The following is a 19,245-nucleotide window of genomic DNA, read 5'->3' as shown; positions in this document are numbered from 1 at the left end:
TGTATATAGCAGAGATAGTGTAATAAGAGAGTGGGAAAGGGCAGAGGGTCAAACATGGGGTAAAGAACATATATATACGTATACATATGTATGAAAGTAGAAATGGAATATTATTGATGATAACATGCATGATTAAGCCACTATGCAGCCTATTCTAGATGGGAAACTACATTTGGTATGTTGTGATGATGCTCAGGGAATGAATGTTAAGTAATTTTTTAAAAAGTTGCAGGAGAAAAAAAAATGGTAAAACTGTTAGTATCGAAATTTTTAAAAAAATGTATATTTGATGACTGCAGTAAGCTATATAGCCCCAGCTGGATACTACTTTATAATATGTTCATTCTACTCACTGGGGTTTATGCCTAAAGTCAGACTTGGGTTCATGTATAGGTATATATCAGCTGTGCTAGCTATTAGATATATTTAGACTAATTAAGTTCATTAGCAAATCAATTAAATGGGGGGGGAAGGCATAGAAAGCAACCATGGATACCAGAGGCAATGTGGGAAGAGGGTGGGACATGGCAGAGGGTGAGGGATAAGGAATCAAGGATGGCAAAACAAAAAACAAAGTATACAAGACATAAGAATTGGAAAATTATTTGCTGAAAATATGTATGTTGGTGTGCTTGATTGAGCCAATACACAGTGTATTTTGGATAGAAAGAAAAAAAACTTAAAAAAATAACTTGACACTAAGAAAAAAAAATACTCAATTTACAACTGAGTAAAAGACTTAGACATTTCATCAAAGACGATATACATATTAAAATTATGATGAGATGCCTCTACACACCTGTTAAATGGCTAAAGTAAAAAAATACTAATAATACTAAGTACTGACAAGGATGCAGAACAACTGGGACTCTCATATATTGCATGTGAGAATGCAAGATATATAGCCATTCTATAACACTTTCATATTAACTTAAATATACACTATATGATCCAACAATCCCACTTCTTGGTATTGACACTGAAAAGGAAAACATATGAAGGGTTTTCAGAAAGTTGATGGAAAATGCATATTATGGAAAAACTATGCATGGATTTCAAAAAGTTTACACCAAAATAAATTTGTGATTTTCAAACCGAGTTGGGAACCAGCAGTTAGCGTAATGGCTATGTCGCTGGACTCCCATGTAGTCGACCGCGGTTCGCGTCCTGGACCTGGTGGCTTAAAACTCACGCTGAGCGCGTGTGCGTGCATGCCCAAGATCCCGAGAGGAGAATGGAGGAGAAGGGATTGCGGCATGACCATCCCCCCTGGGGGGTGATTTCTCGCTTTCTGTCTCTCTGTCTCTCTCTGTCTGGCGAACGCACGTGCCCTATAGCGAAAAAAACCTCTCCAAAAAAAAAAAAACCAAGCAAGAACCCCCTAATGTATTTTCTAGGGTTCCTGAAATATAAAGTCCATTTACATTGTAACAGCCCAGAGTAAGGAGTAAGTCTTCAGACTTCAGTTATGATAATGACCAACATGGATCATAAATGAGGGCCATTTGACCTCTAAAACTCTCACTTACAGAAAAGAGAAGGTTTTCATTTCAATATGTAAGATGTTTTATAGGCTGGAAACTGCTAGTTGTGAGCTCAAAGACTCCAGGCTGAATATCTCCAAAAACCTGAAGAGGAATTTGATTATCTAAGACCTCACCAATCAAGAATGCCCACAAGATGGGGAACCAGCAGTTAGCGTAATGGCTATGTCGTCCCACAAAAAAAAAAAAAAAAAAAAAAGAATGCCCACAAGATGATCACGTCCTCTTGACCTAATCATTGAACTGATCATACGCCTGGGACCTCTGTCCCTAATTTTGCCCTTAAAAATACGTGTGGGAGAACATCTCAGGGAGACCAGGTCTTTTCAGCATGAGCTGCCTGCTCTCCCTGCTTTGTGCTTTGCAATAAAGCTGTACTTTCCTTCATCATACCATGTGCCTATGGTTTAGTTTCATAGCGCTTGGGTGAGCGAACCTGATTTGAGTTCAGTAACAATATAATTCTATTTTTCCACATACTTTTTAAAGTCCCTATGTATATACACATAAAACCTATAAATAAATGTACAGCTCTTTTCAGTCACTGAAAACTGTCATTGCCCATTTATTAAGAGAAATGGAAAAACTGATATCCAAACTATGAAATACCATGCAGCAATAAAAAGAAACTATTGACATCTGTGACAACTTATGCTGATCAAGAAGCACATCTAAGGGCCAGCAGGTGGCATTAAGGTGTTATATTGCTACATGGACAACCATGATTCAAATCCCAGACCAGGCGGCTTGAAAATCACACAGGGACCTGTGTGTGTACATGCCCAAAATCCCAAGGAGAATGGATAAGGGATTGTAGTATTGCCATGCCCCCTGGGGAGAGTGATTTGTTGCATTCCCCTCTCTATATATCTTTGTCTCCCTCCACAAGCTACACACACTATGGAAAAAAAAAAGACAACCATGATTCAAATCCCAGACCAGGCGGCTTGAAAATCACACAGGGACCTGTGTGTGTACATGCCCAAAATCCCAAGGAGAATGGATAAGGGATTGTAGTATTGCCATGCCCCCTGGGGAGAGTGATTTGTTGCATTCCCCTCTCTATATATCTTTGTCTCCCTCCACAAGCTACACACACTATGGAAAAAAAAAAAACCTGCAAAAGAGAAGGAAGAAACAAGTCTTATAAGGTTACATAATACAGAATTCATTTATATATTATTTTTATTTTATCTTTCTTTTTTTTTTTTTTTTTTTTTTTTTTTTTGCTATAGGTGCATGGGCTTGCCTGAGAGAAAGACAGAGAGAGAAAATAAGAATGCACCCTCATGGGACCAGCAGTTAGCGTAATGGTTTTGTCGCTGGACTCCCATGTAGTCAACCATGGTTCAAGTCCCGGACCCAGTGGCTTAAAACTCATGCCGGGCGCATATGTGTGTGAGCCCAAGATCCCGAGAAGATAATGGAGGAGAAGGGATTGTAGTGAGGCCAACCCCCCTGGGGGGTAATTTCTTGCTTTCTGTCTCTCTGTCTGGTGAACACACATGCCCTATAGCAAAAATCTCTCTCAAAAAAAAAAAAAGAATGCACCCTCAGAGGAGATTGCCATGCTGCAATCCCTTCTCCACCGTTCTCTCAGAATTTTGCACAAGCACATATAAGCGCCCAGCATGTTTTTCATACTGTCAGGACTTGGATTGCATACTTGGCCATGTGGAATTCAGGCACCTTAACCACCAACTCACTAGCTGGCCCAATATACAATATTGTTAAAAAGACAAAGTTTTAGTAATGGAGAACAGTAGTTGCCACAGGTTTATAGTGGGAGAAAGGTGTGATTATAAAGAGATATAGCATGAGAGAATTTTTGTTTGTTCATGGTTTTTTTGTTTGTTTGTTTGTTTGTTTTGCTATAGGGCATGTGCATTTGCCAAAGAGAGAGATAGAGAGAAAGAGAGAATGAGAAATCACCCCCTAGGGAGGGGTAGACACACCACAATTCCTTCTCCTCCAGTCTCCTCTTAGGATATTGGGCATGCACATACACACATATGTTCTACATGATTTTCTTTCATAAAAGAAACATTTATTTAATTTTATTTATTAGTAGTATTTAAAATTTGCTATAGAGCATGTGTGTGCACCAGAGAGAGAGGGAGGGAGAAACAACATGAGAAAGCAAGTCAAGGGATGAGCAGTTAACGTATTGGCTATGTCGCTGAACTCCCATGTAGCCAAACCCAGTTCGAATCCCAGACCCGGTGGCTTAAACTCACTCCAGGCGCGTGTGTGTATGTGCCCAAAATCCCGAGAGAAGAATGGAGGAGAAGGGATTGCGGTGTGGCCATCCCTCCTGGGGGGGTGATTTCTCGCTTTCTATCTCTCTGTCTCTGTCTTTCTGGCGAGCACATGTGCCCTATAGCAAAAATCTCTCCAAAAAAAAAATTAAGAAAGCAAGACACCATGTCCAGGATTTGAACCATGGTCAGGCATGTGGGAGTCCAGTGCCTCAACCACCATGCCACCCACTGCATCTCTGACATGATTTTCAAGCCACAAGGTCTGGGACTCAAACCATGCATCAGGCCACGAAAGATTCAATGCCTTCACCTCCATGTCACTTGCTGGCCTAGAAGTGCATTTTATTTTAAGAGTGAAACTGACCGTATTGTAATCATGGTGATGGTTACACAAATCTATAAATATAAAATTCACTGAACTCTCATACTCCTGAGCACAAATCTCAGAGAAACAAAAACTATGTTCACAAAAAACCTGCACAAGTTGTTCTTAGAAATTTTATCCCTAATAAACAACCCAAATGTCCTTCAATAGGTGAAAGGTAAAACATACTGTGATGTATCTGTACCATGGAATACTATGGATTGGTGAAAAGGAATGAACTGATTGACACAAGAAGCCATTTTAAATCTGAGGTATGTCCTGGCCTGTTCAGGGAAGCTGTGCTCTAAACTCCCTCTTCTAGACTCCCAAAATATTTAGACAAGGTAGGGCAACCTCTGTCATCCAGCTGTCTCTACCCATCTGTCTATAAGTGTGCCTTGTGTGGTCTTTTTAAAATTATTCATTTTTTTAAAAATTTCCCACCACTTCTCCTCACCCTGGACCTTTTCTTTTTACTTGTTCAATTTGGAAGCCATTTTAAGGCTGAGGTGTGTCCTGGCCTGTTCAGGGAAGCTAAGCTCTAAACTCTATCTTCAAGACTACTGAAATATTCAGACAAGAAGCCATTTTAAAGCTGAGGTGTGTTGTAGCCAGTTCAGGAAAACCATGCTCTAAACTCCATATTCTAGACTCTCCAAATATTCATAGGAGGGTGACCTCTGTACTCTCACAGTCTCTGGCCATCTCATTCTGTCTGACTCATGCTCTCTCTTTAAATTTTTAATTTTTGTTTTTTAATTTTCAACCACTTCTCCTCACCTTGAGCCTTTGCTTTTCACTTGCTATTTCAAATGCCACTTTAAGCTGAGGTGTGTTCTGGTCAGTTCGGGGACCCTAGGCTCTAACCACCATCTTCTAGACACCCGAAATATTCAGACAAGGAAAGGTGATTTCTGTCCTCTTGTCTCTCTCTTTAAATTTTTAATTTTTTTATTAATTTAACAACCACTTATCTTCACCTTAGGCCTTTTCACATGCTAATTTCAGAAGCCTTTTTAAAGCTGAGGTGTGTCCTAGCCTGTTAAGAAAAGTCATGCTCTAAACACAATCTTCTAGACTCCAGAAATATACAAACAAGATAGGGTGGCCTCTGTTCTCTCACTTTCTCTGGCATGTCTAGTGCTCTCTCTCTCTTTAAATTTTTAATTTGTTTCTTGAATTGTTCAACCACTTCTCCTCATGTTGGCATTTTCTTTTCACTTGCTAATTTCAGAAGCCATTTTAAAGCTGAGGTGTGTCCTGGCCTGTAAAGGGAAGCTATGCTCTAACCACCATCTTCTAGACTTCCAAAATATTCAGACAAGGTAAGGCAACATCTGCCCTCTCGCTGACTCTGGCCCTCTGTCTGTCTGTCTAGCACTCTCTCTAAATTTTTTATTTATTTTTTAATTGTTCAAACATTTCTCCTCACCTTGGGCCTTTTCTTTTCACTTGCTAATTTCATAAGCCATTTTAAAGCTGAGGTGTGTCCTGGCCTGTAAAGGGAAGTTATACTCTAACCACCATCTTCTAGACTCCTGAAATATTCAGAAAAGTTAGGGTGATCTAGGTCCTCTCACTGTCTCTGGCCATCTGTCTTTCTGCCTTGGGCTCTCTCTCTCTTTAAATTTTTATTAATTTTTCAACCACTTCTCCTCACCTTGGGCCTTTTCTTTTCATTTGCTAATGTCAGAAGCCATTTTAAAGCTGAGGTATGTCCTCGCCTGTTCATGGAAGCTATGCTATAAACTCCACCTTCTAGACACTGAGAATACTCAGGGCAAGCCCGGTCTTCTCGCTGTCTCTTTCCATCCATCTGTCTGTCTCAGGTTCTCTCTCTAATTTTTTGTTTGTTTGTTTTTCAACCACTTCTCCTCACCTTTGGCCTTTTCTTTTCACTTGCTAATTTAAGAAGCTATTTTAATGCTGAGGTGTGTCCTTGCCTGTTAAGGGAAGCTATGCTCAGAACTCGCTAATTTCATAAGCCATTTTAAACCTGTGGTATATCCTGGCCTTTTCACGGAAGCTATAAACTCCATCTTCTACACTCCCAAAATATTCAGACAAGGTAGTGCTATCTCTGTCCCCTCGCTGTCTCTTCTGTCTCGCACTCTAAATTTTTATTATTTTTTTTAAATTTTACAACCACGTATCTTCATGTTGCACCTTTTCTTTTCACTTGCTCATATCAGCCCTTTTAAAGCTGAATTCAGGAAGCTAAGCTCTAATCTCCATCTTCTAGACTCGTGAAATTTTCAGACAAGGTAGGGCAACCTCTGTCCTTTGCTGTCAATGGCCTTTTCTCTATCTATCTGGGCTCTCTCTCTTTAAATTTTCTTTGTTTTTTTTTAATTTTTAAACCACTTCTACTCACCTTCAGCCTTTTCTTTCCATTTGCTAATTTCATAAGCCATTTTAACGCTGAGGTGTGTCCTGTCCTTTTCAGGGAAGCTATGCTCTGAACTCCATCTTCTAGACTCCCAAAATGTTCTGACAATCTAGGGCAACCTCTGTCCTTTTGCTGTCTCTCTCCATATATCTGTCTGTCTTGCACTCTCTCTTTAAATTTTTTATTTTGTTTTTGGGTTTTTCAACCACTTCTCCTCACCTTGGGCCTATCCTTTAAACTTGCTAATTTCAGAAGCCATTTTAAAACTGATGTGTCCTGACCTGTTCAGGGAAGCTATGCTCTAAATTCCATCTTCTAGACTCCCAAAATATTCAGACAAGGTAGGGTGACCTCTATCCTGTCGTTGTCTCTGGCCACCTTGGGCCTTTCTTTTTACTCGCTAATTTCAGAATCCCTTTTAAAGCTGAGGTATGTCCTGACCTGTTCAGGGAAGCTATGCTCTACACTCCATCTTCTAGACTCCTGAAATATTCAGAAAAGGTAGGGTAACCTCTGTCCTCTTGTTGTCTCTGGCAGTCTGCTTCTCCATCTGTCTTGCTCTCTCTCTCTTTAAATTTTCAATTTTTTATTTCAACCACTTCTCCTCACCTTGGGCCTTTTCTTTTCACTTGCTAATTTCAGAGGCCATTTTAAAGTTGAGGTGTTTCCTGGCCTGTTTGCATGGCATGGTAGTGTGATGTGCAATTTTCATTTTTTATATTTAAAAAAAAATTTCCCTTTTTGGTAATATTTTTCTAGTTTCCTTTTATTTTTGCTTTTTTTTAACCTTACTTTCCTACTCTAAGCTTCACTCTCCACACACTGAATGTCTATTGGCCATGGTGCACAGTATCCAAACATCTCTGCACTTTTTGATTCATTGAAACCCTCAATGCTTATTTAACCTCTTCCTTTAAGGAAGAAATTTCTTTTTATAAATCTGAACTACTAATCTCTTTCTGTGGATATCACATTGTGAAGCACTTGGAGGAGTGATTTTTGTCACAGAATGACCAGAAACCACCACAGAGGCACAATAAACATGAGAAACCAAGAAAATATCTCTCCCATAAGGAAAAAAAAATAATCCCTCATTATCCATAGACAGTACAATTGTACTCTTGGAAATGTCTGATAGAGAATTCAGCATATTCATAGTGACAAAAGTAAACAAGATGAAAGAGCTGAGAGATAATGAACTCCAGAAGATGCAATAGGAAAGAGACAACGAGTTCCAGGAGGTATTGAAGTTCTTCTATGACCTGAAAGAGGAAATACACACTATAAAAAAGAATCAAATGGATCTATTAGCAATGAAGGCTGCCATTCAGGAAATCAAAAACTCCCTCAGAAGCATTAAAAGCAGTTTAGTCCATGCAAAAAATCAAATCTCGGATGGTAAAGGCAAAACCTCTGATCTAGAAAAAACAACCAAAAAAACCTGAGAAAATAACCCCCCAAAATGAGAATACTATACAAGAAATATTAGACAGCATTAAGCGCCCAAATATCTGGATAATAGGTATCCTGGAAGGTGAGGAAACTAACAAGGGTATTGATAATCTATTCCATGAAATATTAGAAGAAAACTCTCCAAATATAGAGTGGTTTTCAAATATCCAGACCCAAGAAATACAAAGGACCCCTAATAGAATAAACCCAAGAAGATCTTCTCCAAGGCACATCATAGCCAGACTGGACAAATCAATAAAGACAAGATACTAAAATTGGCAAGAGAGAAACATTAGGTTACTTACAAAGGTTATTCAATCAGGCTAACCTCAGACCTCTCATCAGAATTATGCAAGCAAGGAAAGAATGAGAAAATATATTCAAAGTATTAAGAGAAAAAACAGTTTTAACCAAGAACACTAAACCCAGCAAGATTATCTTTCATATGGAAAGAAAGAATGGGACAAAGAAACGTGATATTATCTGTTGGAGATATTTTATAGTTTGATCAACTGGACTAGGGAGAAATGTTCACCGGTTGAAATATTCACTTTGTAGGGGACCAGCAGTTAGCATAATGGCTATGTCACTGAACTCCCATGTAGTCAACCGTGGTTCGAGTCCCGGACCTGGTTGCTTAAACTCATGCCAAGTGCATGTGCGTGCATGCCCAATATCCTGAGAGGAGAATGGAGAAGAGATTGTGGCATGGCTATTCCCCCAGGAGGTGATTTCTCACTTTCTGTCTCTCTCTGTCTCTTTCTGGCGAGTGCATGCGCCCTATAGCAAAAACCTCTCCAAAAAAAAAGACAAATATTCACTTTGTAAGCTAAATAACATGATAGAATGTATAAAAGAAAATAAAATTTTAAAAATGTAAAAATAAAAAAAAATTTTAAAGAAGAATAAAAACATTCTCAGATAAACAAAACCTGAAAGAATTTGCCAATAGTCGATCCACTCTTCAAGAAGTTCTGAAACGAGTGCTCTATCAGGAAAACTAAAGACATGTACAGAAATAAGAGAATAAAAGGCAACCAAGAAAATGACCAATTTAATGCTATGGACAAGAAATATCAATAACGCTGAATGCTAACTTCCAGGATTTAAATGGAAAGATTGGACCACAGTAACACTGCATATTGAACAGAAGAGAGTTTGAACATAAGACTAAACTGGTGAAATAGAATTTTATGACTTTTGAGTGAAACATTACTGATTTATTATGCTTTGTTTTATCAATTGAAGCATTTTACTTTCTCTTGAGTTGTTGATAGGTTCAGCAATTTGTTAAAATATTTTTCTTGTTTATTTCTTTAAATGGAAACATAAATTTTTCTTCCTTCATGACCCCTTTGGAATTGGAAAATATTTGGGAGTATTTTTATTTTGTGGCATAAGGGTTATTTGCATAAGTTCAATAATGCTTGTTGAATTGAATCAGAAATTAGAAATATTCATTATTAGACAGGGTTTTAACTGGAATGTCATATCTGAAGAGAAGTCAGAAAAGTATGGAACTAACGTGGATCTGAACTAAGCCAACAGAAGTTCTTAGAAAGATGGTCTGGCACCATAAATAGTTCTGTCTGGCAGAGAGGATTAGAGAAGCTATATGAAAGAATTTATAACATAAAATAACCTGGACTTTTCCAGCCCAGCATTGTATTCAGTAGAAATTGCAAAAGAACATCACATCAGAGGATTATCTTGAGAAAGACTTTGAAGGAAGAAAAAGAGACTGATCTTTGCTAACAGATGGTTTATCACAGAATACTTGGTAGGCAGGGCTGAATTGAGAAGGTTTGTGTGTGACTTGTATGGTGGGCTTTTACTTTTCAACAATTTGAGCAGCTGACATGTAAATATTTTCTCAAAAAGATTTAAAACCATATTGTCTCTGTTGTTGTAGGGTCACAAACAAAATTATAATAAATTTTTGAATGTTATCTTTAAAATTCATTATTTTGAAACTCTGAAAGTTGATTATTAACTGTCAAGAATTATGGAGGGGACAAGCATTTGGCATAATGGCTATGTCACTGGACTCCCACATAGTCAACCACAGTTCAAATTCTGGACCCAGCGGCTTAAAACTTACAACGGGCGTGTGTGCATGCATGCCCAAGATCCTGAGAGGAGAATGGTAGAGAAGGGATTGTGGTGTGGCCATTCCCCCCGGGGGGTGATTTCTTGCTTTTTGTCTCTTTCTTTCTGGTAAGTGCACATGCCCTATAGCAAAAAAAAAAAAAAAAGAATTATGGAGTATGAGCTAAAATTTTTTGATATGCAAAGTAAATGTTTGTGGAAAAATATAAAAATAAATTAATGAAAAAAAGAATATTTTTTATTCTTAAAATAGGGAAAATATTGTATGTATCATTTTAACTTTATTAAATTAACAATAAATTAGTCAACTGAAATTTTTACAAAATGAATTAGCAAGTCCTTCTGAAATGTAAAAGTAGTTAAATTTTCAATGTTCCACAAGGGAAAACATCAATAAATTATTTTACAAGAAAAAAAAGTAAATGAATGAACTAATGATACATGCAACTTGGATAGATCTCAAGGGAATTAAATTAAGTGAAAATCAATCTCAAAAGGCTACCTATACTTCATGACTCCATTTATACAACATTTGTGAAAAAAACAAAATTATACAGATGAAGAATAAATTAGTTGTCAGGGACAGGAGATGAGGGGAAAGAGATGGTTGTGACTATGAAATTATATTGGGTCATTAGAAAAGTCAAGATGCATTTTTGTATAGAAAAACATAGAAACATATGTTATGACTTTTCCTATGACCTAATAGCACATGGGATCCTTATGGTGACAGAATAATTCTGTATCTTAACTGTGGTAGTAATTACAAAATTTATATATGTGATAAAATAGACTAAATATGTGATAAAAGTCTACTTATGTTGTAAAATAGACTAAATATACACAAATACACACACACACACACACACACACGAGTGCATATAAAACTGATAAAATCTAAATAAGTTTTATAGATTATACCAAAGTCTATTAATTAATTGTGAGATTGTACTATATAGTGTTATGCAAGATGTTACCATTGGGAGAAACTAGGTAAAGGGCACATACAATCTTTCTGTACTATTTTTGTAACTTCTTATTAATCTATTATTTTAAAGCAGGTGTTAAAATTTCACAGAACTATGTAAGAAAAAAGTCATTTTTACTGTTTATTTAAAAATATAAGAACCAAAGTTATAAATACACTATATGACTGATAAATATGAAATGCTTCAAAATCTGAAACTTTTTGAGTGCCAACATGATGCCACCAGTAGAAAACTCTACACTTGATTTTATGTGACAGGCAGTAGTCAAAACACTGGAATACAAAAATATTATATAAAATTACCGTCAGGCTATGCATGTAAGATAAATATGAAACATTAATGAATTTTGTATTTAGACTTTGGTCCCATACCCAAGATACTTCATTAAGGATGTGCAAATATATTCCAAAATACTTCTTGTCCCAAGCATTTCAGATAAAAGATATTCAACCATATTCATAGCAAGATTCATTCAATACCAGCTCCCTGTCATGTCTGGAGTGCCACACTATCCTTACTAATGCTCATCCAGCCAAAATTTGAAAGACTCTGTCACCGACCCCAATCCAAACCACTAGATATATAAGACTTCAAAAATAATAAAAATATCATACCATCACTTTCTTTTCTAGAAATAATCTTTCCTTCTACTAGGTTTTCACAGTATTTATAACATTTTTAGGGTACTCAGGTTATTCCACTTTTCAGTATACTTATGTGTCTGCATACCTTACCTTGTCCCCTAAATCATCAGCTCCTTGAGGGCAAGAACCAAGGCTGAAATTTTTGCTGTGATTTGACCTAACGATGTTCAATGACTAAATGAGAATGAGAGGAGCAGCTCCTTATGGTAGCAATTGTCAGGCTTACCTGTACCTCCACCAACCAGTCCACAAGAATGGCCCTCATTCCACTGCTAATATCAGTCTGTCTGTTCATGTAGTCTGTAAGTATGAACTTTTCCTGGCAGCAACAAAAACAAAATGTTAATAAACTCTTCTTGCAGTTCAAAGTTATAACTTAATTTCCATATAGGTAGGGGCAGATCAAAATATCCTTTTCCAGAAAAGCTCTAGTTTTCTTTGGGAAATGAACAAGTGGTATTAAATTACCAGAGTGAATATTGAGGGGTCCACGGCAAGTAAGGCCAGAAATATTCCTATTGGCAAAAGACAAATGCCCCTTCTTGCAATTCAATCTAAACCATGATATCATTATATGTAGAGCAGTGCTTCTTAAACTTCAGTATACACAACCACACTTGGTGATCTTATAAAACTTTAGATTCTGATTCAGAACTTTTAGAGTGGGGATGGGTTTCTGAATTTCTAACAAGATCACAAATAAAACAGATATGGCTGCATCAATGCTCACACCTTTAGAATACAAAGCTGTTTTTTACTTCTTCCATAGTATACTAGCAAAAGCATGGGCTTTTGAGTCTGACAGCTAATCACTGCATGCTTTCTCTGTAAAGAAAAGATATTCACCCACATGGTTTGCTAAAAATTCTAGTTGGTACATAATCTTGGGCCTATCTGGCCCATCTGTTCTGTATTGAGAGAAAAATATCTGAAATGAATATTAGTGGTAAAGGATACTGGAAGATTTCAAAGGAGAAAGAAAACGTCATCAGATTGGAGAACTGAAACAAAGGGTATGATATTCCAGAAATATAAATAGAGAATTAAAATGATCTCTAAGAGCAGCCAGTCAGAAACAGACTAATTAACTATGCTTATATCTGAGACTGTCCTGTCAGCAATTAGAGGTAGAGGATTATAGTCTTCAAGGTAATCTATCTTTGGTCAATACCCCAGCTCTACCACAAACTGGTTGTATGACTATAGAAAGTTTCCTCTATCTGTAAAAAGAGAATAATTATGAGACTTCAGAAAGTTCATGAAAAAATGCAATTAAAGTACAAGTTTACTTTGGCATAAAAAACTTGAAATCTATGAATAGTTTTTTTCCATGAATTTTTTGAAAACTCCCTGTACCTACCATCATGAAGTTATTGGGAGAATTAAACAAAATAAAGTCTATAAATCCCTTAGCACAATATCCAGCTCATAGTATGATACCAATAGATGTTAACTGTTGCTATTATTGTTATTTTCATCATGTCCTCCCTCCCAGCCACTTACACACCTCTCTTTGCTTCATGTAACTGAAGATATCCTTGGCATATACTGAATTGAGAAATGGATCACTGTGGTCATTATCAATATCTTCCAGGGGGATCACCTGCTTGGAAATTAAAAAAAAAAAAACTCACAGGAGAATGATTCTAAGGAAGGTTTACACATACACATCAATGATGACTCTTTCTTACCAGTTGTCTTCTTCTGCTAAGGTTCCTCAAGCCTCATATGTCCTATACCTTAAAGAGTACCCCTTGCCTCTACAATTTCCAGTGGTAAAGAAATGCCTAATGTTCCTTGTAAATGACTCTTCGGCACTAGGAAGAAGGCACCATTTTTTTACAGGTAAACTGGAGACTTTTCAAGAAAGACATTCTATTTTATCATTTCAGCTGTGTCAGCTGTTTTCTTAAGTCCCTGGTTATATCCCAATGCTTTGATACAGCCCAGTTTATCTTGGCATCCTCCCTTCTACATCTTTACCTATACTGTTTTGCCTACAAAAGGGTTATTTCTCCTCCTGCTTGCTATATCTCATCCCATCATTCTTCTAATTTACAATTTAAAGACTACCATCCAGGACCAGCAGATGGTGAAATGGCTAAGTCAGTAGACTCCCATGTAGTCAACCACGGTTCGAGTACCGGACCCAGTGGCTTAAACTCATGCCAGGTGCATGTGCATGCATGCCCAAGATCCCAAGAGAAGAATGGAGGAGATGGGATTGTGGCATGGCCATCCCCCAGGGAAGAGATCTCATTTTCTGTCTCTCTGTCTCTCTCTGTCTTTCTGGAGAGCGCATGCGCCGTATAGCAAAAAACCTCTCCAAAAATAATTTATTGATTAATTAATTAAATTAAAAATAAAATAAAGACTATCTTCCTTGGGAAATACCCCATGAACCTTGCCCATTTCTGACTGAAGCCCACTGTGATATAGACTACAATTACTAAACAGAGCAATTTCCTGACAGAAATTGCCTAACAACTGTTGCAAGCCCAAGTATATAACATAACATTCCAGACCCTTATGGGCATAACTGGAAAAATTACTTTCTGATTGCTTGGCTCTAGCACTATGCCAATCAGGAAGTTAAGAAATTTGACAAGGACAACACAATTTAAGAGAAAAACGCTCAAGAGACTGGTAAATGTATCCCATATCATGGGTAAATCCAAACTGTAAAAGTTAAGAAGAAATGACTCTGCATCACCTATCAATAAATTAAACCAGTAAGCCCCAAAATATCACCCTCTAGCTAGGTAGGGAGACCTCTCATAACTTACTATATACACATAGCTCAATTGCTTAAAGAGAAAAAAAAAGTCTCATCACTAGCAGCCACCTCTAGGACAACAAAGAATACTTCATCTAATTTAAAAAGAAAAAGTAACAAATACCTTCTTTTGTGTTCTCTTGCCCTGAGGTGAGAAAAGTCCACTTGAACCAGATTCACATATGCTAAAATCACTGGCAGTATTGGACTCGCTCACACTGGACATGGTGGCAGCACTGGACTTTCCTACCCTGAATTCAGGAGTAGTGATAGACACATGTGGGCTGGTCTTAATTGGGAATATTAAGGATGTTTTGAGAAAGCCATTTTCCTTGCAGGTAAGATTCTCTTCGAAGGCCAAGGGTTCTGTGGAAGACAACTCCATCTCAGTGGTGGGTTTCTCATTTGAACCTAGTATGTGCCTGAAAAGACATGACTCATTGATGGTAGGCTTCTCCTGCAAGGCTAATGGCTCCTTGAAGAGGGCTTCCTTCTCAATGTTGGGCTTCTCCTGCAAGGCCAAGGGTTCCTTCAGGGTGGCTTCTTCAACTATGGGTTTCTCTTGCAAGGTTAAGGGTTTGTTCAGGGTGGCCACATTCTCAACTGTATGCTTCTCCTGCAAGGCCAAAGTACCACTGAACAGGGTCTCATTCTCAATGCTGGGCTTTTCCTGCAAGGCCAAGTGTTCTTTAAGGGTGGCCCCCTCAACTATGAGCTTCTCTTGTAAGCCCAAGGGCTTATTAAAGAGAGTTTCCTTTTCAATGGGGGGCTTCTGTAGGGCAAAGAGGTCAATGAAGAGGCTATCGTTAACACTGGGCTTCTGTTGCAAGGGCAAATATTCCTTAAAGATGGTCTCCTTCTCAATGTTAGGCTTTTCCTCCAAGACCAAGGGTTCCTTCAGAGTGGCTTCCTCAACTATGGACTTCTCTGGAAAGGCCAAGGGCTTACTAGAAAGGGTTTCCTTCTCAATGCTAGGCTTCTCCTGCAAGGCCAGGTGTTCCCTGAGAAAGGTCTCCTTCTTACTGTTGGGCTTTTCCTCCAAGGCCAAGGGTTCTTCCAGTGTGGCCTCCTCAACTAGGGGCCTCTCTTGCAAGGTCAAAGGCTTGTGGAAGAGGGTTTTCTTCTCAATTATGGGCTCCTCCTGCAAAGCCAAGTATTCCTTAAAGAAGGTCTCCTTCTCAATGTTGGGCTTTTTCTGCAAGGCCAATGATTCCTTTAGGATGGCCTCCTCAAATATGGACTTCTCTTGCAAAGCCAAGGGTTTGTTGAAGAGGGTTTCCTCCTCAATGCTGGGCTTCTCTTGCAAGGCCAAGTGCTCTTTGAAGAAGGTCTCCTTCTCAATGTTAGGCTTCTCCTGCAAGGCCAAGGATTCTTTCAGGGTGTTCTCTTCAGCTATGGACCTCTCTTGCGTGACCAAAGGCTTGTTGAAGATAGTTTCCTTCTCAATGCTGGGCTTTTCCTGCAAGGCCAAGGGTTCCTTCTGGGTAGCCTCCTCAACCATGGGCTTTTCCTGCAGAGCCAAGGGCTTGTGGAAGAGAGTTTCCTTGTCAATGCTGAGCTTCTCCTGCAAAGCCGAGGATTCCTTTAGGGTGACCTCCTCCTCAATTACAGGGTTCTCCCACAAGCCCAAGGGCTCATTGAAGAGGGTCTCTTTCTCAGTGTTGGGATACTCCTGTAAGGCCAGTGGCCCCTTAACAAGAGACTCTCCATCATCAGTGATGCTTTCATACAAGGCCAACTTTTTCAATTGGAACACCTCCTCCTGAGCAGTAGCCTTCTTATTTAAAGATAATTGTCCCTCTAGGCATGTTGCTGCCTCAATAGAGGGTTCTTTCTTCAAAACCAATAGCTTCTTGAAAAGGGTGTCCTCTTCGGTGCTGCTTTTCTCCTGCAAGTCCAACATCTTCAAGGAGTCCTTTTTGGTATTGGTTTTCTCTTGTAAGAGTAAAGTGTTCTGAAATAGGGATTCACCTTTTTTGATAGGCTTAAAATACAATGAAAGCAGTTCCTGAAAAAGGATTTCCTCCTCAGAGGTAGGTTTCTCCTTCAAGCTCAGTGGTTCCTTAATAAATGATTCTTCTTTAGTAGTGGTCATCTCCTGCAAAGACAGTGGCTTCTTTGAGGGCACCTCCTGCCGAGTGGTATGCTTCTCTTTCAGTATAGATGACTCCTGGGAAAGTAACACCTCTTCAGTTGTATGCTTCTTCTTAAAAGGCAACAGCTTCTTATAGAGTAACTCCTCTTCAGAGGTGGTCTTCTGTAATACCAGTGGCTTCTTTAAGAGAAACATCTCCTGAGTGACTTGCTTTTCTAAAGATAATGGTGTATTGGTAAGAACTGTCTTCTCAGTTGTAAGCTTCTCCCTAAATGACACTGGTTCCATAAAGGAGGAATCTTGATCTTTGCCAATCATATCCTGAAAGTCCAATAGTTCTGGCCAGGTGGACATTACCACTTCAGTGGTACACTTTTTCTTCCTTACAGACACTTTTTCTTCTTTAAAGGACAATGGGTCTTTAATTAATGACTTTTCTCCAGAGGTGGTCTTCTGCAATACTAGTGGATTCTTCAAGTGAGACATTACTCCTTGAGTGGTGTGCTTATTTAAAGGGAAAGACTTCTTGGTGGAGGTTGTCTCCTCAATGATATATTTCTTCTTAATAGTCAAAGCCTCCTTAAAAAGTGACTCCTTCACAGTAGGAGAATTTTGTAAGGAGAAGGACTTCAAGATGGACACTTCTTCCTGAATGGTGTGTTTCTCTTGCAATACAGATGACTCCTGGAAAAGGGACTCATTCTCAGTGGTAGTCTTCATCTTAAAGGGCAATGGCTCCTTAATGAGTGATTTCTCTCCAGAGTTGTCCTTCTGTAATACCAGTGGCTTCTTCAAGTGGCACATCTTCCCCTGAGTGGTACACTTCTTATCTAAAGGTAATGATTTCTTCATGGGGGTTTCCTCTATGGTAGTATGCATCTCCCTAAAGGAAACTAGCTCCATAATAAAGTTATCTTCACTGTCAATTTTCTCCTGAAATTCCCAAGGCTTTTTCAAGAGGCCTACCTCCCCTTGAGTGGTATGTTTCTCCTGCAATATAGATGGTTCCTGAAAAAAAGACTCCTCCTCAGTGGTAGGCTTCTTTTCAAAGGACAAAGACTTTGTAGTCAGCAACTTCCCTCCAGAGGTGATATTCTGCAATACTAATGGTTTCTTAAAGTGGGACTTCTTCCCCTGTGTCATGTTCTTCTTTAAAAATAATGGCTTCATAGTAAAGGTGGCCTCCTCAGTGGTAGGCTTCTTTTTAAAAGCTAATGACTCCTTAAAGAGAGAGTCCTCTTCAAAGTCGATCTCCTCCTTCCAAGCCAATGATTTGTTTGAGATGGACACCTCCTGTTCAGTGGTATGCTTTTCTTGCAATATTGATGATTCTTGGAAAAGGGACTTCTCAGCAACTGACTTCCTCTTAAAGGACAATGGCTCCTTAGGAAGTGACCTCTCTTCAGGAGTGACCGTCTGCAAGACTAGTGGTTTCTTGAAACGGGATTTTTTCCTATTAGTGGTACACTTCTTCTTTGAGGATAATGGCTCCTTGGTGGGAGTTGAGGCCGCAGTTTTAGACTTCTTCCTAAAATTCACTGAGTCCATGAAAGAAGAATCCTCTGCAGCACTGATGTCTTGCAAGGCTGATAATTCCTCCCAGCATGACTGTTTTCTCTGATGTGTGCATATCTTCTTCTTTAACGATAATGTCCCCTTGGTGATGGCTGCCTCCTCAGTTTTAGGCTTTTTTCTAAAAGTCATTGGCTCTATGATAAACTTATCATCATCAATCTCCTCCAGCAAGGTTAGAGGCTTCTCTGATAGAGACACTTCCACATGACTTCTGTAATTCTTTAAAGATAATGACTTTTTAATGAGGGCGGTCTCCTCACTAGTGGATTCCTCCTTTAAAACTACTGGCTTTTTAAAGAGAGATGTCTCCTTAGTGATGGGTGTGTGAGAGATTGTGGATATCTCCTTAATGAGAGGTCTCCTCCTATTTTTTAGTACCAAGGTGGTAGAGGCTACTGTTGGTGAGAATTTCAGTTTATATCTGTAAAAGAAAACAATGTCTGAGTAAGAAAAATGTTGTTACTAGAATCCTTACCATCTCATTTCATTGTTATATTTACTAAAGGTATAGAAGGAGAAAGGACTTCAACTTCAGAGACAAGTAAGATGGTAAAAAAAACAATGGGTACCATGATGAATCAAGAAAGTATAGCACATTGTATAGTTTCTATGACCTAGGGCCATAACAACCCTTTTCTATCATTTCCCCCTTGAAATCCATGTTGTATTTTTTCATGTATGGTTTATTACCTTTATTTATATACAAAGGCTTGTATTATAATACTTATCACACTATATGCATTATCTACTTGTACATCAGTTTCCCTCACAGTTGTGTTTATTTGTGTTTGTCAACCAGCACAAGCCATCTGGTAAAATACAGGTTGAAATTAATATTGCTTGAAAGCTAATGAGAGGGGTGGAGCAGTAACTAACATTGGTGGTATCAAACCACATTACCTTCACCCTGGACTATTCAGTTTTTTTTTTTTCCAAATGAAAGTAATAAAAAGACCAAAATAGAAATCTGTCATATGTGTCAGGTGCAAAGCGTTTTATCTTTCCTTTTTTTTTTTTTTTTGCTAATAGGCACGTTGGCCCCCAAGA

General features: G+C 38.5%; 1 protein-coding gene across 1 annotated transcript in view; it reads right to left on the bottom strand.

Moving 5' to 3' along the window:
* Positions 1–19,245, bottom strand: part of CCNB3 (cyclin B3) — a 60,723-nt gene that overhangs the window by 29,211 nt on the left and 12,267 nt on the right. Inside the window, exons 5-7 of the mRNA XM_027766196.1 lie at positions 14,653–18,619; positions 13,260–13,358; positions 11,979–12,071 (exon numbers count right to left, since the gene is read on the bottom strand). Coding sequence (XP_027621997.1) covers positions 11,979–12,071; positions 13,260–13,358; positions 14,653–18,619 — 4,159 coding nt within the window. The remainder of the gene's footprint in view (positions 1–11,978; positions 12,072–13,259; positions 13,359–14,652; positions 18,620–19,245) is intronic.

The sequence above is a fragment of the Tupaia chinensis genome, unplaced genomic scaffold (assembly GCF_000334495.1).
Source record: "Tupaia chinensis unplaced genomic scaffold, TupChi_1.0 Scaffold141414_1, whole genome shotgun sequence".
Classification (NCBI taxonomy): Eukaryota; Metazoa; Chordata; class Mammalia; order Scandentia; family Tupaiidae; genus Tupaia; species Tupaia belangeri.
Note: the sequence above shows the minus strand (reverse complement) of the source record. Positions and strands in the feature narration are given on the sequence as shown.